The sequence below is a fragment of the Nicotiana tomentosiformis genome, chromosome 2, assembly GCF_000390325.3.
Source record: "Nicotiana tomentosiformis chromosome 2, ASM39032v3, whole genome shotgun sequence".
NCBI classification, from domain to species: domain Eukaryota; kingdom Viridiplantae; phylum Streptophyta; class Magnoliopsida; order Solanales; family Solanaceae; genus Nicotiana; species Nicotiana tomentosiformis.
The window spans coordinates 192,615,564-192,637,239 of record NC_090813.1 but is presented as its reverse complement, the minus strand read 5'-3'; the positions used below and the strand labels follow the sequence as shown (position 1 = coordinate 192,637,239).

General features: G+C 38.7%; 2 protein-coding genes across 2 annotated transcripts; both read left to right on the top strand.

Moving 5' to 3' along the window:
- The first annotated feature begins 621 nt into the window (after positions 1-621).
- On the top strand, positions 622-15,121 carry LOC104108797 (vacuolar protein sorting-associated protein 51 homolog). Its single transcript, XM_009617922.4, has 20 exons — positions 622-989; positions 3,609-3,748; positions 4,044-4,098; positions 4,228-4,335; positions 5,020-5,118; positions 5,217-5,294; positions 6,043-6,120; positions 9,280-9,417; positions 10,367-10,467; positions 10,592-10,659; positions 10,995-11,068; positions 11,147-11,213; positions 11,600-11,715; positions 12,668-12,934; positions 13,023-13,139; positions 13,469-13,540; positions 13,637-13,687; positions 13,860-14,090; positions 14,169-14,345; positions 14,634-15,121. Exons 1-20 carry the CDS (start codon positions 801-803, stop codon positions 14,748-14,750), a joined length of 2,343 nt encoding a protein of 780 aa, XP_009616217.1. The 5' UTR covers positions 622-800; the 3' UTR covers positions 14,751-15,121.
- A 2,677-nt stretch (positions 15,122-17,798) lies between these two features.
- On the top strand, positions 17,799-19,988 carry LOC138906308 (uncharacterized). Its single transcript, XM_070194842.1, has 3 exons — positions 17,799-17,916; positions 18,746-19,395; positions 19,476-19,988. Exons 1-3 carry the CDS (start codon positions 17,799-17,801, stop codon positions 19,986-19,988), a joined length of 1,281 nt encoding a protein of 426 aa, XP_070050943.1.
- The last annotated feature ends 1,688 nt before the right edge of the window (positions 19,989-21,676 follow it).

Genomic DNA, 21,676 nt, shown 5'->3' with positions numbered 1-21,676 from the left:
TAATTATCATTATTCTGTCAATTAGAATTTTTCTCAATTATTAAAAAACTCAGTACCAAATTTCAACTATTCCTACTATTATGGGACTATGTTATTTATGTGTTTATCTTTTATTTAATTTTTATGAATTTTAAACTTATTTGAAAGTTGAATCGTTTGATCACCAATACTAATGTTGCCATGTTAACTGGACATAACTTCTAAGTAAATTAGCATGTGCTAAAGGTTAGCCCAAAATCTAACTTGATAAAGTAATTTAAACGAAAATAATTTTAAAATTTGTCTAATTAATTTTATTCAACGTGACTTGAAACATAAATTAATTGAGATTAGAATCATTTTAGAATAAAAGATCTTATAGTAATTAACTCATTTTTAGTGTTAACAACTTTAAGGATATTTTAGTCCTCGTAACAGAAAATGTGTCTATAAACATTTTTTACCAAACACATCAGCAACTTATTTTGAGCTCCAATACTTCTATCCAAACGTTTATTTCTAGAACAAGCTCAAATACTAAAAAAAAAAATAAAAAAAAATGCTTTAAAGCTGCTTAAATTAGTCAATCCAAACGGCTCTATAAAACGCAATTAGCTTTTGCGACTCGCATAGACTAATGCGGCTTCTGCCATTTTAATAATAACCGTTTGGTTACTGTTATTCTAAAATCTCATGTGATCACTGTATTTTTACATGCCATAGATAACAACCAACAACAACAGATCTCAATTCTTCAGTACTCGAGCAGCAGTCTTTAAAACTTCGAGCAAAAAGGAACAAATCGTGAATTAATAAAAAAAATGGGGGCAGAGGAAGATGTAGCAATGGACGATAAAGCCAAGAGAATGAGAGATCTATTATCAAGTTTCTACTCTCCAGATCCTAATTCTACTTCTTCAACGCCGCCGCTCAATTCTGTTTCCAGATTCGCCACTTTGGATACCATCAACACCACCTCCTTCGACGCCGATCAGTACATGAATTTACTTGTATGCCCCTCATTTTTCTCTCCTTTTACATCTGTTATTTACTTTTTACGGATCAATTCTGACTAAAAAAATTGATGATATTGGATTAGTTTTAGTTTTGAGTAAATTAAATAGTATGTTTTATTTTATATTATTCCAATTTTTTCTTCACTTAGCAATTTGAAAACGTTTTAAGTTATACCTACTGACATTGTAGTATATATTTTACATTCATTTTAATTTGACCTGTTATAGCAGGTTATTTAGCATTTATTTTAGGTTACCAATCAATCTTATTAATTACAAGTACCTGTAAATCCTTAGTGCATAGAATTTAAACTCATTTAAAAGTACGACGATCATCAAAAAATAAATATTTTTTGATAAGTAAAGCTAATTTATGTAGCTCAAAGAAGGTTGAATTTGTGTAGAATGCCACATAAAATGATCTTAGAGGCCCGTTCAAACAAATTTTTTGAAGATATGCTGGAGAAATGTTGAGGTTTGATTTGATGGAGTTCATACATAAATAGTGGTAGAGCCAAGAAAATGGTAGCAAAGGCTGATTCAGGATTTGAACTTGATAGGTTCAGGCTTTAAGTTCTTAGCATCAAACTCGTCGTATTTTTGAAATTATGTGTTCAAGACTTAATATTTATTGGAACTTTGTTGTTTTTCACGTATATGTATATCTATATTCCATGTCAAAAATACTAGATTCAATTGAATTCATAGCTCAAAAGCTTCATTAGCTTTGATTAAGGGGACGTATGAGTTTAGAAAGGTTCAGGTGTTCGATTTTCTTGCTTTCTAAAGTTATCTGTAATATTGAAGGCTTAATTAGATGATACTGTGATTTTGGACATGAAATGGAGCTCCGTAATTGCTTAACGAACAATGGAATAAAATAATGAACCGTAACTATCTTTTGTGTCCAAGTTCTAGCACTTCCTCGTTGGTCTTCCGGAAATTCTAAGTTCAATTAAGCAAGTCAAAGATGTCAGCTTTTTCTTCGTTCTTGCCTGAGAAACCAAAAATTGCATCCCCCATGGACAAGCTTGCAATAATGGCTTAACTTCTTACCTTCCCAGCTTATGGAGGTGAAGAAAGGATTCTTCTTGGTAATATGTCTTAGAGCTGTTAGCTTCATGGCCTGGAAGGTGTCCTGCTTATCATCATTGTGCACATCCAATATCATTCTCCACAACTGGAAGTATCTGGAACTTTCCCTACCCCTTAACTGCAATGGATGACAGAATGTGTGTAAGTGTGAGACTGATCCAGTAGCAAGAAAGGAGCATAGAAGTGCTCAGTACTGATCTATACCGCCATATTCAGCCTAGTTCATTTATGTAGCTAAACAAAGAGAGGGTTCAATTAGTTACTCTTGACCATTGCCCTGATTTTAACACAGGGAAATCCTTCTATGGTTTACATATTTTAGGTACCCTCGAAAAAGAAAGAATACTTGGGCTGTGTATATGGTTGCTCCTTTAGTTTGGGTTAGAACTCCGTATCGAGTACAATTTTGAAATCTTGACTTCCCTACCCTTGGTGGGCAGAGATACCCAGTACTTGTGCTGGTGGAAGATAGTAGTTACCCGGTTGAGTAATCGAGGTGCGCGCAAACTATCCAGGACACCACCGTCATAAAAAATTATCTTGGCTTCGCTTTTTCCTCTCTCCTGATCTATTTGCATCGATGCTTATAGCATCAACAACAAACATGGGAAGGCAATACCTAAAACTAGAGAAAATATGGATTGCTTTTCTTCTTTGCATTGGATCGACATCTTTGAAAGAAAGAAAATAAAATGTTTTCAACTTGTAGTAATTAATTCTTACATCCTTCCGAGAAAATGTCTGTATACTCTTTATTTTTTCTTTTTCCGTTTCTTCAGAGCAGACAACGCTATGTTACTAGTTTAAGATCTTCGAAAACTGTATTAATTCTGTAAAGCTTTTGATAAGAACGGTCACCTATTGTGTATTCTTTTGTACGAGTAAAATTATTACTTATTAAAAGAATAGAAATTGTAACAAACATGAAAAATGATACAACTTTGGGTTCTATTACTACCAAATAGAAATACCTGAAAACTACATTGGTAGTTGGGTTTTGGGATGTAAAATTGGATATGCATAGTAAATGCAGTGTAATAATCAAGCTCCACCTTGTTTAACGGAATAGGGTAACTGCTCCTTTTGAGATGGAGGGCACAAATTACCATGGCAGTTTTTTGGTAACCTTAGCAGAAGGCTAAAAGAATCAAAGAAGAGGCACAAAAGTCCCATGTCAGTTTAATCCTTGTAGCTGGAAGAAAAGAAAAGGAAAATGAGTTGTCACACTTTCGGTCAGCAGTCTATTGCAACAGAATCAATCAGTATTACTGTACAATACACTTTTCCCATTTATCTCATCCTACTCAAGTTAGAGGAGCAAACTTTGACACAGTGGACGTGATTGTTTGGCTTTAACGTAGTGTATCTTCTTAAAAGCTTTTGTATTTGCGAAGTTATGTACTTATCAGGGAGGTCTTTATTTAATCTGTTGCTTTCCCAAGGAGTAAGCTGCTCTTTTAATCATGCATCTTTTCTAGTCCCGGAAAAGAGAAATGACATATTTCACCAAACATACAGGTGCAGAAGTCCAATTTGGAAGGTCTGCTTCACAGGCATGTCGAAATGGCTGCTGAGATAAAGAATCTCGATACTGACCTGCAAATGCTGGTATATGAAAATTACAACAAGTTCGTAAGTGCCACAGACACAATTAAAAGGTAAACTCTATTTTAGAATGTTGTTCTGAACCCATTTCATCTCGTATGTGGCAGATATTAGGGGGATATAGTTGCAACTTAACTCTATGTAGGTTGAGTTTGTTAGTACTTATAGCATGTTTCATGGCTCCTCAATTTCGGTGGCCAACAATAAGGGAGATCATGCAATTGTTAGTAGTTTCCTAAATTATTATGCTTGGCTTCAGCTTGTATGCTGAATCAGGACTAACTGGGTTTTATGTTGTCATGTTCTCATTTGGCATTAAAGAACTCACCTATAAGATTACTTTTTCAGGATGAAAAATAATATTGTTGGCATGGAGACAAATATGGAACAGCTTCTTGAAAAGGTTTTTGTTTATTATTATTTTTACCATTTTAAAGAAGTATTTTACTGTTTTTTGGTTATAATCATGACTCAAGCAGCAAAACATTGATTAATGTGTGTCAAGAGTTTGATTTCTTTCAATTATTTGCAGATAATGTCCGTGCAATCTAAAAGTGATGGGGTCAATACTTCTCTTTTTGAGAAGAGAGAGCACATAGAGAAGTTGCATCGGACCCGTAATCTTCTACGCAAAGTTCAGGTAATAAAATGAGGTGTTAAACTCTTGCAATGTCTTACTCCACTGTAAAACATGTCTTTTCTTATTCAGGATTGAAGTTACCAACTCTGGATTCTTATAACAACCTTTTGAACTAAGTTATGTTTGCTGTTAGGGATGAGGAGAGAGTAATAAGACATTTCCTTTATAGCCCCCCCGATATCTTGAGCTGGTTAACTTTTGACTTTTTATGATTTAAGCAAAGGGAAATGCTTATAAATATGATTTAAGGAAGGGGGAATGAGATGCTCAGTCGACAGTGAAATTGTAGATTGATCCAGATGTTAATTGAAGAATGACATTATCTATTACTTACTGTACAATTTACTTGAACTCATTATACATATGTAGAGCAAATTTTACTTATTTAGTGAAAAACTGAAAATTGTTCTTAGGAAGAGGAACGAGTAAGCCATTCCATATTTTAGCCACCAGATCCTTGGAGCTGGTAAATAGTCCACTGCCAAAAAAGGATTGGTGAAGTTGTAAATTAATACTAATGTTAATTGAAGAAAATAAAATGTCTTATTACCTTGGCCATCATATAGACTTGTTATTCAGGTTCATCATGTTACTTCCTTGTCGTGTGCTGCTATGCATTGTATAAAAGTTGGTTTCTGGTGATGTGTGAGTTACACGGATTTCATCTTCTGTGGAAAAGAGCAGTTCATATATGATCTACCCGCTAGGTTAGCTAAGTGTATCAAATCAGAAGCCTATGCCGATGCAGTGAAATATTACACTGGAGCCATGCCCATTTTCAAGGTTTGTGCATAGGGTCCTTGTTCCACTGTTTTCACCGTTTATATGATGTTAATGGCATGTAAAAGTCTCATCTTATGTCAGTACTTTTTTATCACCAGGCATATGGGGACTCTTCGTTCCAGGATTGCAAAAGAGCCTCAGAGGAAGCAATCGCTGTTATTACAAAGAATTTGCAGGTTTCTTCTCTTTTCTAGTTACTTTCTCGAGAAATGCCATAGCTGGTCGAGGTACTTAAACTGAGTCAAACATTATGTTAAGATGGAAGGATTTGGAAGGAAAGAGAGGAGAGAAGACAAAGAATAGTACTCCCTCCGTCCCAATTTATGTGAGGGTGTTTGATTGGGCATGCAGTTTAAGAAAGAAATAAAGACTTTTGAAACTTGTGGTCTAAAACAAACCATAAAAGTGTTTGTGGCTATAAATCATCTTCGTTAAAGGTAAAACAGGAAGTTTAAAGTTAAATTGTTACTTAATATAGAAATGTGTCATTCTTTTTGAGAATGACTAAAAAAGAAAGATTTTCACATAAGTTGGGATGGAGGGAGTACTTATTACCACTTCGGTGGTAGCCACCCACAAGGGGTGCTAAAGACCACCCTTTGGGTGGCGCTAGCATTTACAATCAGGAGGGAGTACTTATTTTGTGTTTAGAGTGGTCACCTGGTTCCCTCTCCTTTCCTTTATTTCATCTCCTTTCTAAACAAACGAAGCTAAGCGTTATAATCTCTATGAACCATTTAGATCTATGCCATGCTGGGGAGTGTTTTCATCTTCCTCTCTCTAAGGCTAATTTTCAAGTAGGGGAAAAAGGTGAATCTGAATACAAATTTACAGGATACTAGTTCAAGTTGTTTGTTTTTTCCTCAAGAACTTGGCAAAAATGATCAGAGGTGATCTTTCATATTACTTTTTCTTTGGTTTCAGGGAAAGGTATTTTCAGATTCTGACTCAATACAAGCTAGGGCTGAAGCTGTTATGCTCCTTAAGCAGTTAAATTTTCCGGTCCGTGTCACACCTTTTTCCTCTGCTTCCATATATGATTATTTCTATTACTTGTTTTGCATGGTTCACTTTATTCTTGAATTTATTTTAGATGAGATTTTCAATTTTATAAGAATTTCACTTTCCTTTAATTCAAGTAAAATGTGTAGTTAAAAGATGTACTCCTTCCCTCCCATTTTACATGTCACCCTCCCTTTCTCGGAAAGAAGCTTAACTTCTAGTTGCTTTCTAAGCTCTCCATCCTGTGAAGATGAGCATGTCGATGACCTCAATTTGGCCGTGCCTTGCTCCAATAATTCATGAAATTGCTGCATTTTGTTACAAGTTTGGTCCAAGTGAAGCAATTGCAGAATAGGTTAACTTGATGCATTACATCATTGATGTAAAGAATGGTTGGGGAGGGATGTGGGTAAGTAACATGCGAAGTGCATAGCAGGAGGATTGTGGTAAGCAACATGTGAAGTACATAGCAAAATGATTTTCGTATATTAATAGCCATATGGTAAGGTCCTTTTCTTTTTTTCTTAGCCATACATACCTTTAACGGGAAACAACAACAACAACAACAATATACCCAGTATTATCCCATACCGTGGGGTATGGGGAGGGTAGTGTGTACGCAGACCTTACCCCTACCTTGTGAGGATAGAGAGGTTGTTTCCAATAGACCCTCGGCTCAGGAAAGCATAAGAACCACATTAATGAAAATATAGACAAGAAGGGATAGTACCAAAAAGCCATATAAAAACAGAATAAAAACAACAAGATAGTAAGGTGGTCAACAATGAAAGAAAACAACGGTTAGTCATAAAAACTTATTACCAACAGAAAGCGAGACTACGTGCCAATCCTACTGTTATGAACGCTCGACTATCTACTCTATTAACCTAATCCTCGACCTCCATACCTTTCTATCAAGGGTCATGTCCTCGGTCAGCTGAAGTTGCGCCATGTCTTACCTAATAACCTCTCCCCCACCTCTTCTTTGGCCTATCTCTACCTCTCTGTAGTCCCTCCAATGTCAATCTCTCACACCTCCTCACCGGGACGTCTGTGCTCCTCCTCCTCACATGCCCAAACCACCTAAGTCGCGCTTCCCGCATCTTGTCCTCAATGGGGGCCGCACCCACCTTGTCGCGAATAACCTCATTTTTGATCCTATCTAACCTGGTGTGCCCGCACATCCATCGCAATATCCTCATCTCTGCTACCTTCATCTTCTGGACATGGGCGATCTTGACTGGCCAACGCTCTGCCCCATACAACATCGTTGATCTAACCACCACTCTGTAGAACTTATCCTTAAGTTTCGGTGGCACCTTCTTGTCACACAAAACACCGGAAGCGAGTCTCCATTTCATCCATCCCGCCCCAATACGATGTAAGACATCTTCATCAATCTCCCCATCCCCTGAATAATAGACCCAAGGTACTTAAAACTCCCTCTCCTAGGGATGGCCTGCGAGTCCAGCCTCACCTCCCCTTCCCCTCTTTGAGTCTTGCCACTGAACTTACACTCCAAGTATTCTGTCTTGGTCCTGCTCAACTTGAAACCTTTAGATTCCAGGGTTCCATACCTCTAATTGTGCGTTCACACCGTCTCGCGTCTCGTCAATCAATACAATATCATCTGCAAATAGCATGCACCACGGCACCTCCCTTGGATGTGGCGCGTCAATACGTCCATCACCAGAGCAAACAAAGAAGGGCTCAGTGTCGACCCCTGATGCAACCCCATCATAACCGGAAAATGGTCCGAGTCCCCACCCACCGTCCTCACACGGGTCTTTACTTCATCATACATGTCCTTAATCAACTTAACGTAGGCAACAGGTACACCTCTAGTTTCCAAACATCTCCACAAAACCTCCCTCTCAACTTTATCGTACGCTTTTTCTAAGTCGATGAACACCATATGCAAGTCCTTCTTTTTCTCCCTATACTGCTCTATCAATCTCCTAACAAGGTGAATGGCTTCAGTAGTCGAACGCCCCGGCATAAACCCAAACTGGTTCTCGGAAATAGACACACTCCTTCTCACCCTTAGCTCTACCACTCTCTCCCAGACTTTCATAGTATGGCTAAGCAGCTTGATACCCCGATAGTTATTGCAATTTTGGATATCTCCCTTGTTCTTGTATACAGGAACCGTCGTGCTCCACCTCCAGTCTTCGGGCATCTTCTTCGTTCTATAAATGACATTAAATAACCTAGTGAGCCACTCCAAGCCTGCCTTGCCCGCACTCTTCCAAAACTTCACCGGGATTTCATCCGGCCTGGTCGCTTTGCCCCTGCTCATCTTACGCATAGCCTCCTCAACTTCATCAACTCTAATCCGCCTACAATACCCAAAGTCACAACGACTCCCGGAGAGTTCCAAATCACCCAGTACAATGCTCCTGTCCCCTTCCTCGTTCAAGAGACTAGGGAAGTAGGTCTGCCATCTCTGACGGATAAGCCCCTCATCCAACAAAACTCTTCCTTCTTCGTCCTTGATGCACTTCACATACCTTTAACGGGAAACATGTTAGGTATTTTAAAAGGATTATGGTAAATTTCCTATTAAGATAGGAAAAAAGATATAAGTACCTTATGTCCCCTGTACTATAATCAAAACCCTACAGTTGTCAATACCTCTGAATTGAAATCAGCTTCTTTTGTCTAATATGCCTCTTCAATTTTATCCTTTTCTTTTCTCAAGTAGAGACTTGAAAATGTGAAGGATGCGTTTTATGTAGTGCTATCGGCGGTGAATGTGGTCATTTTTTGTATGTTTATAGAGCCAAAAGGATATGGTGGTTTGTTGGTGACTAAAGTTATTTATATGCTGGTCTCATGATATGGAATATACATTGCATGCTTGTTGAAATAAGTTCCTCAACAAGAAAAGAAAAATAAATGTAAAGAGGAAACTTGCAGTCTGACCTTATCCAAAAAAAAAAAAAAAATGTAAGCGACCTCGTACTCACTGGATATCAATATGAGAATAACTATCTATCTTTGAGTTTAGTTTGTAAATATAAAAAATTGACTGCAATAAAAATTCTTGTGTTTATTGTTACTCTTTGCTAACTAGTTCAATATTGTGATTAATCTATGAAAGTTCTATTGTCTTCTTCTTTCCATGTTGGTCTTTAAATGTCTATGTTTTTTTTTCAGGTTGATAATTTGAAAGTGCAACTTTTTGAAAAACTAGAACAGTTCCTTGTGGATCTCCATCTGGAATCTAAGGAAATACCCCACGCTTCAGCAGATCAAGGAAACTTTCCTGAATCAGCTACTTCTGCTGCGCATGAGGTGCGTTAAAGCAAGGTCATTGCTCATGGTCTGAAGTTGCTATTTTATGCTGGCTAATTGATGTAGTACAGAAAGAGATGAGAGAAAAGCAAGGGAAAGAAACAAGAAGGAGAAAGAGAGAAGACTACGAGGGAGAAGGGGGGGGGGGGGGTAGGGAGAGAATAGATAGAAACAGGGAGGAAGACACAAGAAGAAGGGGGGAAGAAGGGAGAATGGAGAGAATAGATAGAAACAGGGAGGAAGACACAAGAAGAAGGGGGGAAGAAGGGAGAATGGAGAACATCAGGAGTTAGAGGTTTTAATATTCGGTTTGATTTATCAAATATGTTTGAAATGTTGTTTTTAAAATAAAGTATGTAAAGATCCTATTTATGGAACAGGAAACGCTGAACAAGTTAAATATCTTTGACAGCTAAGACTCTATCTTTAACTACTAAATAAGACGTTATCTCTAACTAAGGTTACAGATAACTAAAACTAAAGATAGTGATATGAAATAATGTCAATGATGTTTTTGATGAGTTACATTAATAACACTATTCCCTTTATTTGTTTTATAAGATGAGTACCCCTCCTAACCTTGCAAAGAGGTGGATATTATCACTACAAAAGGGAGGAATGTACGATAAGGGTGTGAATAGTACTTGGGAAAAGAAGCTCTACATATTTAAACTTCAATTGAACTGCATTGTTACATGACTCGCACATTTATGTGAAAGACTACTTTGCTGAGATATTTGTTATGCAACATGCTAGTGCCCCTCATTTTCCTTAAAATAAGATGGTGAAACCAAAAAAATGCAGATTTGGGATCTTAAGTAAGCTTCTGGATTTCGTACCCAAAAAATAAGTATGCTTCTGGATATGAATTGTTTGGTGTAATACTTATTTTTTCTCCTTCCTGATACTAATTATAATTATCCTTATATTTGTCCTATTCATGACTTAGGCATCTATTCGCGAATTTGCCGAGGCTGTCCGTGCTTATCGAGCTATTTTCCATGATTCAGAACAGCAACTCTCTAGACTTGCACAAAATGTACCTAAAATGTACGCACTTCTTATTCACCACCCCCTTTCTTGGTGAAGCTGATTTTGTTCTCTCATCATCATTTGTGCTGAATATTGTCATATCTGCGACTAATATTACAATTCCACCTGCTTCCAAATTTAGGCATTTTGAAGCCGCCCAGCAGCACATCAAGAAACGACTTGCTTCTTCCAATCTTGTTGCCATGTTAAGTAAGTTTCACTAGCATTTGCCTCGTTAACAGATGTAATATTGGCTTCTATTTTATTTTGCATATTCAACTTTAGTTTTGCATTTCAACTGCTCCTCTTTACCTCCTTCGTTGGACATCATTTTCTTATTTTACCTTACAGCATTGCTCCCTGTAATAGATGCTTGATACTATTGATTTTCTTTCTTGGTTTCAGTCTTGCTTGTTTTTTTGTTTCTTCGGGTTTCTAAAATGTCAAGTCCACTGTTTCTATAACCAAGCTTTTCATGGATAGCACTTCTATGGTGACACTGTAACGAGATCTAATTGTATCTTATGACACCCGTATTTCGTCAGGGATTATTTGGACCGATGTGCTTCTGATGGATGAAGTGTTGCCTGAGGCTGGTCTGCGTGATTTTACTATGGAGGTTGCTTATAATAGACAGCTACCTCTTATTAGTCAGTATTGTTTTATTGTCGTCGGTGTGCTGACCGTGTTGTTTCAGGCTGCTCATGTTGCCGTTAAACAATACATTGGTAGCAGATTTAGCCATCTTCTACTTGATATTTCAGGTTTGTACTGTTAAATTGCAATAAATAGATAACATTTAACTTAAAAAAATATGGATTTAACTTGCCTTTTGTTTTTCAAAAGATATACGAGTGAAAAATGTTCTTCAGAAGTTTGAGTTCTATCTTATATTTTGTTCCATGTAAGATGCAAAGCTCAATTTACAATGGATAGGAAACTTACTTTACCAAAGAATTTTGGACAATCTAAATAATTAACCTTACAACAACAACAACAACAACAACCCAGTAAAATCCAAGTAAATAATTAACCTTGAGAAAATAAATTATGTCTATCAATACTATGACCTTAATATTGAAATCACATGTTTTGCGGGAGTTCTAATTCATCTTAATTTTGATTGTTCTTTATTCTTTTGAACTGGCAGGTGCTGTTGTAAAAGTCGGTAATCAAATGGAGGGTATTGAAGAAGAATATTCTTTGGAGGCCACACTTGAGGCCAGTAAAAAGGCTCTAGTTCAAGGCAGCATGGATGTCTTACTGGTAAAATAAGTTGTTGTGCAATTATACAGAGTCCTTATATATCCTTGTATCAAATAGTTCATGTATTTGTCCAAAGGCTATTAAAGCTGTTATTTCGCCGGTTATAGGACTGCAGGTTGAGAGAGATTGTTAAGTTGTCGGTATATGATGATCAATTCTACTTCTTCCCTCTACGGTGTTCAGTTTCAGCATCGGAGTCTATTTGGAAATAAATTTAGAAATCTGCATGATATAGAAGTAAAGGACTGAAAAGTTCTTAAAAAGTAATAGGTTGAGAAATTTCGATCAGTAAAATCCATCTCCATGTGAGTTCATGTTCTTGTGAATTGTCCTCTGGAATGGTTTTAAAATTTTTGGATTAGCAATGTCATATATACTGAAAGATTCTACAGATGAAGTTACAACAACAATAACAACAACCCAGTATAATCCCACTAATGGGGTCTGGGGAGGGTAGTGTGTACGCAGACCTTACCCCTATCCTGGGGTAGAGAGGCTGTTTCCGATAGACCCTCGGCTCCCTCCCTCCAAGAACTCCCCACCTTGATCTTAGGGTGACTCGAACTCACAACCTCTTGGTTGGAAGTGGAGGGTGCTCACCACTAGAGCAACCCACTCTTGTCTCTACAGATGAAGTTACATTACCAAAAATATAAGCATGCTTTAACAAATTTGTACCGCTATTAATTACCGAAATGCTTCTATGCTTTCTGTTGTAAGAGACATCAATAAAATTGATCTCGAGTAACTGACAGATAGCTTTAACTACTAATTATGCCAAAACAACTGCCTGGAATATAACTCAACTAGACAAAAACTTGCTCCCTATGTCACAAGAAATCCTACTGTCCAACGGACAAAAAGAAGCTATAAAATAGTATCACACTACAGGCACTAAGTTCCAAGTCAATTGTGTTTGAGTTACACCTTTACTTGATTTCTTATATGACAGGATTTCCGTCAACTTCTTGATGAAAACTTGGAACTGCTTTCTAAATTGAGAGACTTGATCGTTGACTGGGTACAAGAAGGATTTCAGGACTTCTTCAGGAAACTTAATGATCATTTTCTCTTACTTTCTGGAAAGAAATATTCAGCCAGTCAAGACCTAAGCTTTCGGGAGAGAATACAGGGAGACAAAATACTTCCTGGGCTTGTTCTTTTGCTGGCTCAACTCTCTGTTTTTGTTGAGCAAAATGCTATTCCCAGAATTACCGAGGTAAGGAGTTGTCTAATAGTTATAACCAGTATAATTATATAATCCGCCCCATTTAACTGGGTATTTCTGAACATTTCAAATCTTTCAGGAAATTGCCTCCTCTTTTTCTGGTGGTGGGTCTCGGGGCTATGAAAATGGTCCAGCTTTTATTCCCGCAGAAATTTGTCGCACCTTCAGAGCAGCCGGTGAAAAATACTTGCAGCATGTATGTACCATAGATTCTGTGCATTTTCTTTTCAGATGTCCAACATCATTATTCTGTTTCAGTGACTGGCTTAACTACAGAATTTGAGTTATTGTGTTTAACTACTGAGAGTTTTAATGTCTCTGTCGTGGGTAGTCTTATATTGCTAACGTGCATGGAATGCACTGTTATCTTTGTAGCATATTTCTCTGTTTTGAATTTTAAATTGTCTTCTTAGCTTGATGATAATTTTATAAATGAAACATGAAGCTTGTAGTGTTTGTTTTATTACCTTCATTAATAGATTATGAAATCAAATTCTGATTCTCTTCATCTCAATTTACTCTCAGTATATTAACATGAGAACTCAGAAGATATCAGTTGTGTTGAATAAAAGGTTTACCACGCCAAATTGGGTCAAGGTAAGCAGAGCATACGGTGAGGTAGGAGTTCATTACCCGAGCAGACCAATGTGAATGGTTTGTGCTAATGTTTCCTTACCTTTCCTCTTTGTACAGCATAAAGAACCCAGGGAAGTTCATATGTTTGTTGATCTGCTTCTTCAAGAGGTAAACCTTGGTTTTATCTTCTTTTCCCGTTCTAAGAATGGGAAGCTAAAGTGCAGCGTGGGAGAAAACTTACATCCCCGTAATTATGTAATTGATTATACTTCTTCTCGGAGAAGAGACGTGAAATAAGATTAGTAGAAGATTAACACTTTCTATTTGATCTCATTGCCAGCTAGATGGTATCATCAATGAAGTAAAGAGTATATTACCTGAAGGGCTCAACCGTAAGCATCGCCGTACTGACAGCAATGGGAGCACCACTTCCTCCCGTAGTAATCCATTAAGAGATGACAGAATGGTACGGTCAAATACCCAGAAGGCTAGAAGTCAGCTTCTTGAGTCCCATTTGGCGAAATTGTTTAAGCAGAAGATGGAAATTTTTACAAAAGTTGAACATACACAGGTTGAGTGCTAGTGCTTGTCACTTGGTAAAGTGCATTTATCTTGAAAAACAATTGATTAGAATGCCTTTAATTTGCAGGAATCAGTAATAACTACTATCATAAAACTTTGCTTGAAGAGTTTGCAAGAATATGTCCGACTTCAGACTTTTAACCGTAGTGGATTTCAACAAATTCAGCTGGACATTCATTTTCTTAAAACCACTCTCAAGGATGCTGCCGATGATGAAGCTGCTGTTGATTTTTTGCTTGATGAGGTAAAGAGACAAATGCCTACGCTATTGTATTCTAGAGCTATTATGTCGAAGGAACCTTTGGCACTAGTAGTATGATAATATCCTCTTTAATGGCTTCTTTTTCTGCAGTAAGAGAATTACCTAAAAAATTCCTTTCGTCATTATTACTTGCTATTGTTTATGTTACATCTCTCCCTGACTCCCTCAGCAGCATCTCTGTTTAGTTGCTTGCAATTGTACATGATATGCTGAATGCTTCTAACTGTTCTCGCCTAACAAGAGTCAAACTGAATTTATCTTTCTAAACAGGTAATTGTTGCTGCTGCTGAGCGTTGTCTTGATCCCATTCCTTTGGAACCTCCTATCCTGGACAGGCTTACCCAAGCAAAGTTGGCAAAGACTTCGGAGCAGGGTAATACCTCATAATAATGTAGGAGCCGTACTACTGTTGAGCTTGCTGCGATCTGAAAGCGTTCACAAGATGCTGGCTAACAGGTTATGCACGTATATAAGGAAACACTTTAGCCATGAAAGCCTTTTGTGGTGTACGGATTATATACAAGATATAAGCATTATACCATTTCCTTAAAAAGACTGTTAAGTTCCCTGTAGAACTTCTGTTTCCCTAATTCCTGAAGATGCTGTGTTGCTAGAAGCTCCTCCGAACGATTAGAAGGGTAAACCAAAACTTCTTGTTGTATTGAGCAGACTCTTAACATTTGTCTTTGTTTGCCTTTACTGGAATGTAATGAGACTTGTATCCGGAAAGGGCTACAATGAAAGCTGTTTCTTCTTCCTCTTTTGTGTTAATTAATATATGACATTACCAAATAAAAGATGTGTTTACTGTTTAGATTTTAGCTGGTAGCGAGAATAATAGTGTCAATTTTAATTAGCTTACAGTCCATCTTTATGATAATCATCAACTTAATATATATGAACCCCTTTCTTGAGCAATTTCTGGCCTGCCAGAATTAGATTCTTATTTTTTTTTAATCAAGAGGATTGGACTCCTGATATGAGTTAATGATCCAACTTTGAGAAAAAAAAAATGATTGAGATGATAACAGACTTAGAGTGTGTTTGGTACGAAGGATTTCCAATTTTTCCATATTTGGTTGGCTTAAATGTTTTGGAAATATTTTCCTCCAATTGGAGGAAAATGTTTTCTCTATCATGAGAAGGTAAAACATTTTCCAAAACGCTTTTTCAACTTTCTCCACCCCATTCTCCATCCCCACCAACCCACCCCCACCTACCCACCCCACCCCCACCCCCACCCCCCAACCCGGTCCCCGACTCCCACCCTAAATAGAAATATTATTAATAATACTTTCTTTTCATGTTATAAATAGAGTACTTTTTTTTCATTTCAACAACAGAGTATTTTCTTTTTATGATATAGAAAAATTATTTTCTTTCATTTCAACAAAATAAGTATTTTCTTTTCATGATTTAGAAAGATTATTTTCTTTCATTTCATCAAAAAGAGTATTTTCTTTCATTTCAACAAAATGAGTACTTTATTTTCATGTTGTAGAAAGAGTTTTTTTTCCAACCAAAAAAAGAGTATTTTTTCAGTTATGGAGCACAAATTTAAACGTTGTTTTCGTGTTAAAAAAAGGAAAGCAACACATTAGTTCCTTTGGACTTGTTTTCTACTCTCTAACCAAACACTAAAAAATATTTTCTGAAAAAAGTTTTCCACTCACCAAACAAACAAGGGAAAATAAGTAATAAAATCACTCATTTTCCAAGAAAACATTTTCTAAGAAAATATTTTCCATAGAAAACATTTTCCTTCATACCAAACACACCCTTAGTGAGTTCATCAATTAAGGAGGAGAATTGGATGGCATAGATGCAGCTAGTCACAAAAATTCTAAGTACATACAATCTGGCAGAATAAATTTCAACGCGAGGATTTGAATATAAGAATTTGTAACAAATGGAAGCTCAAACTAAATTATAAGTTTAACGCGAGCTACAAAATCTTACTACCAAATGCAAATTGAGATGCAAAATAAATCTAATGGATAGAATTCGTGTCCAATTTTTTTTTTTTTTTTTTTTGAAAAATTCTCGGGGAATCCCGCAACCGCTACCCTTCGGGTGCGCACTAGGTAACCTAGTCACTCTGCGATCACACAGGAAATATAAACCACACTAGGCAAGTCCGGTACGACGAGCTCTGATTGAGGAGATTGCTGGTAAGGGAAACTGATCGGTGGTCTTCCATGTAGGAAACCACTCACCCAACCAACTCATCCATTCTTATCCAAGTTATTAGATAGATGGGCCGTTAGATCAGGGCCTACTCACTAAAATCGAAGGCCTAAAGCCAAAATTTAGTAAGGTACCTTAAATTTTTTAATATAATTCATGTATTATTCTTATTTAAAGTTTTCTCTTCTTACTCTTCAAGATGCAAAGCTATAAATTAATCTTTTTAAGAACTAATTTCTTTAAATATTTCTTTTAATGATGTTTACCCAGAAATTCGAGTAACAATTAAAATTATTTAGTGGTTTTAAGGATACGTGATTTAATCCAATACCAATTGATAAACAAGGAATTGAATAGATAATCTGAATAGTAAAATAAATCAAACCAGTGTTCTAACATTATTTTCGACGTCGATTCGAGATGGCCTCGAGGTTGGGTAACAAGAACCGTAAAGAACAGAAAGTAAACAATGATGAATAGTAATGGATAGTAAGTGAAATAGAGAGTAGCGTTTGTGTATATATTTATCAGTCAATCAATCCCCCTTACAAATGAATGTGGTCCCTCTTTATATAGTAGAGGAATCCTAAATAAGGTACAATTCTAATAACGAAAACAACTCCCATGATTGGCGTCAATAACCGCTTGATTCGATCTGTTCCGGGATTTCCGCCGAGATCTTCGGTCGGTTGCTAATATCTCGCCATTCCGTTATTATGCCTTACTCGAAGTCGGTCATGCTTGGTCTTGATCTTCAGCGAGCACTTCGATCTTCATGCTCCATACTCTGCCATTGAGCTTGAGTCTAGTCTATTACAAGCTTACTCTCGAGGCAGCTCCCTGTGCCTATGAAATCTGACATGCCCGATTTCGACCGTATACAGATAGTCCCCGCGTTTCTTGGAATAAAATGATAAGAAACGGTTTGAGCCTTGATTTTTCGAAACCTCGATCATGACATCGTCCTCATGACGTAAGTGACGGATGTGATCGAAACGTCCCGTCGGTTGAGTTCCCCAAATCATTAATGCATGTCAGTTAGCGGTCGGCCACTAGCGCCACCAAACCATCATCGTGAGCCTATAAATACCCGCTCCTTCATTAAATCAAACTTTACTTTTGCTCTAATCAAACCTCTAAGTCTTCTCACTCTTTTCGTCTCCTCCTTTTCGCCGTCTGTAGAGCCACCTTCGTTAGCACCTAAACCACCAGTTCTTCATCTTCCTTCGCTCTTCTTTACTTATACAAATGGCGAAAACCTCAAAGACCGTACCGCAGAAGGAGAAAGCTTCTTGCTCTTCTTCCCGGCCGTCCGGCGGCAAGGCGTTGGTGGAGCCGCTTCCCCATGAGTATGTTCCCGGCCCGTGTACTCTAAAATCCGACTTCAAGGTCGAAAACCCTTCATCGATCCCAGGCCGATGTGAGCATGTGTCGATGTACATGTGCTCGATAACGAAGAGCCACCTCGAGGCCGTGAAGAGGGATTGCAACTGAGGTCCCGAGGTCGTGGTGCAAATTCCTGCTCCCGAAGAGAGCATCACCGCTTATGTGGAGGGGTTCCTAAGTGTTTACACTTACCCCTTCACATTGGGTCCCCTCGACCTAGTGATTATTGATCTCTGTAAAACATATCAGGTCACCCTCGGCCAAATCCACCCCTCTCTATGGCGCATAGTAATCATGCTGCGCTTCTTCTCTAGCAAGGACGAGGGGCTAAAGTTTACTCTAAATCACCTCATGTGGTTGTACCGGCCTCGAATCTATCGAGGACTAATCAGGCCCCAATGCCGGGCAACGAAGGCCTTGATCTCGAGCATCGACGAGGACAAGGATTGGGATTGGATGAGCCGTTTTATATGGGTGAGGACCCGCGACATTATCCCGGAAGAGAAGATACCATTCCTTGAGGAGTAGAACTTCGACCGTAAGTGATCTTTTAAACTTTGTTCTTCGTACCTTCTTCGACATCGTCTGATATCCCCTTTCGACATGCAGCTATTCCTTGGATGCCTCAAGAGGTACCTGACCTCGAAGATTGGGTTCGGAAGTTAGCCTTAACTTCCACTTTTGCCGAACGCGAATGACGTGATTTGGCAAGGGGCAGATGGGAGGCCAAGAACCACGGTAAGGATCTCCTTTTTCATGTTCTGAAACACTTTTTATACTTCATTCGTCACTAATTTTCTTTTATGCAGGCCTGACCAAGGATGCCATTTTGAGGCCTTCAAGTGGCGAGGAAATAACCAAGTCCCTGGTTCCGAAGCCGAGGGAAGACAAGAAAAGGAAAACTGCCTCGCAGTCCGAGGACCCCAAGCCCAAACATCGAAGGGTGAGGAGGAAAGTAATCGCTCTCACGATGGACTCGGTCCAAAAACTGAGAGACGAAGAAGAGGAAGAAGAGGAAAATGCCTCGGCACTGACGGTCCGATCTAGGAAAGCCGTCGAGGTCACCAAACCTTCTGAGCCGATGGCGACTGCTAAAATCAAGCCTCGTGTCGAGGAGGCTTCCAAAAGGAAATCGGGTGAGGATCCTGAATTACCAGAGGTCGATATCGTTTCTCGGCCAACTGTAACTACACCGGACAGGGCCGGTTCTGAGACCCCGAAGATCGATCAGAGCATCCCGAGCAACTTGCTCGAGACCATGACAGCAGGTCACTTTCCTTCTCTTCCGACTTTTTTTGAGGAGGCACTAAGGGAAGCTCGAGAGTTGAAGACCCCTGATATAGGCAGAGGCTCTAGTGTAGGGGATCCCTTTCGGGATTGCTTTACTAGAGTCGATGATGCCTCTGATATCAGTGACGCTTCTATTCTTTTAGAAGAGGCCCAACGTCTCTTTTCTCGGGTAAGAATCAGTTTACTGCACTTCTTTTCTTTACTCTTTTTTTTCTCTAAATCTGACTTGTGTTTTCCTTTTTTGTATAGGCATTCTCCAAGTTTCGAGCTGACCTCAGCCAGTGTGAAATCGAGCTCCAAAAGGTCTCGGAGGAGAGGAACGCTCTGAAGCTTCTTTGCAGCCATAAAGACGAAACTATAAAGGACCTTCAAGCTGATTTGGCCAAGGCTTGTGAGGAAGAGGCCGAGCTAGATAAGCAGCTGAGCATCCTTTTGATAAAGTATGGACTCGACCCAACTGTAGAGGCTAATACTTCATTATCTCAGCTGCAGCAAAAGGTTGAAAGGATCGAGCTGCTTCGGGGAGAAGTCAATCAGGTCAAGGCCGATTGTGATCGGTGGAAGGAGAATATGGACCGCCTGGCTGCGAAAAAAGAAACTACCTTGGACAAACTGTCATCGGCCGAGGTTCAACTTCGGGGAATCAAAGAGAAAAGTTCAGCCCAAGACAAGAGGATCGAGGAGCTTGAAATCGGGCTTGCTGAGGCCAAGGCGGAGATCGAGAAGACAAAGGTCATGGCGGACAAGTTCATTGCCATGTAGTGGGCCGATGCTGAGGCTGCTCAAATGCAGCTAAGGGAGGCTTCTGACCGAGAGCAATGGATCATTGACTTGGCAAAGTGTCAATCCAGGAGGGAAACCCTCGAGGAAATCCATACTCTAAGTTTTGACCTCTCAGAGGAGATAGCTCGAGCCAAGGTGCTTAAAGCTAAAGCCAGGCAGCTTTCCTCCTTCGATGACGAAGACGATGATGAAGAAGGCAGTCGAGGCGGATCCGATGAGGGACCTGAAGGAGAAGAGGTCAAAACCGATCGTAGTTAGGACTTAGTTTCTCCTTTTGTAAGACCTTGATCGGTCTCTTGTACATAAACTTCTTTACCTATATATAATAGAAAAACTTCTTTTAAATGTCTTCTGAGTTTTATGTTCAAACGTGTTTTGTGCTTTTGCCTTGCGAAAATTTTGTTGTTGCAGCCTTTGTAATCGAATGAACACTAATTTGAACTTAGAACAAACCCTTAGGTTTTTAGACACGCAAGGGCGAGTCCCCGAGGTTTTAATGGGTAATTTTCGAACTTATAGTAACATACCCCTTAAGGTTTTATGACGGATCCTTGAGCTAAATTTAAGTCAACTTTATTTGAACTCGGAATAGTGGAACCCTTAGGTCCGAGTTTAGTGAGAACAAAGTCTCGAACTCTAAATGTATTGGCCCTTAGGCCCTTTTAGGCTGGGCCCATATGGCCTCTAAAAGACGGCTATTATTTCCCCATTTCGGCTTAAAAGACTTAGTAAAAATTTCTTTATGCCTTAGCATGTATTTTTTATCCATTGGGTTTTTTTGAGGGTCCGATGTCGGTTAAAACCCTTTTGCTTTTTGTGCCTTAGCACGTTTGTCTTAAAGATAATTTGATACCTTTTAAGGTTTTTCGAGGGCTGATTTTATTGAAGCCCTTTTGATTATTTACCGAGGGTAGCCTTTTTTAACCGATTTTTTAGAGAATTTAAAGGCCTATCGTTATTATGGAATTCGGACGTCTCCCAGCTGCGTTATTTAGGCCGTAGCCTTCGGGTATGTATTTTGGTCGTAGCCTCTAGTTTGGCCGTAGCCTTTGGTTATGCCTCTTGGGCTTATTTCCCAATAACATTTCGAACTTGTTTGAAATATCAGTCCCCGAGAATGGTGGCCTTGGCCTATAGATCGTGGGGTGCCTCTTTGAGGTCTTATGAATTTGAGTTTAGATAACTCGAATATGCCTATCATCGATGGTAGTCCCCGAGTGTATATTTGCACTTTGGCTCTTGAGCCGTTTCTCACAATATCATAAATATGAGGTTTGTATAGTAGAGGATTTTCTTCGAGACACAAAATGTTTAAATGAAGAGAGAATGCTTCTTTGAATAGTTTATACATGCGCACATGTTTTTCCATCGGGGCTCGACTAATTTATATGGACACGGTTCACTTGACCGTTTGGCCCGTTACAAAGCTTCCCTATCGAGGCCCTTTGACATGAAGTACTATTCTCGAGAATACAACATCCGAAGGTGATGCCTTCCAGTATTCGAGATTGATTGCAAAAAAGCCTTAGATACTGTTGAATTGTCCTCAGGTAGCACATAATTGTTACCTCGTTAAAAACCTCGCCGGAAAAATCCATTTGAGATAAAAAAACGATCTAAGGGAAAAAGAGTGCAACGCGTACTTTAAAACCCGAGGTCTCGATGTC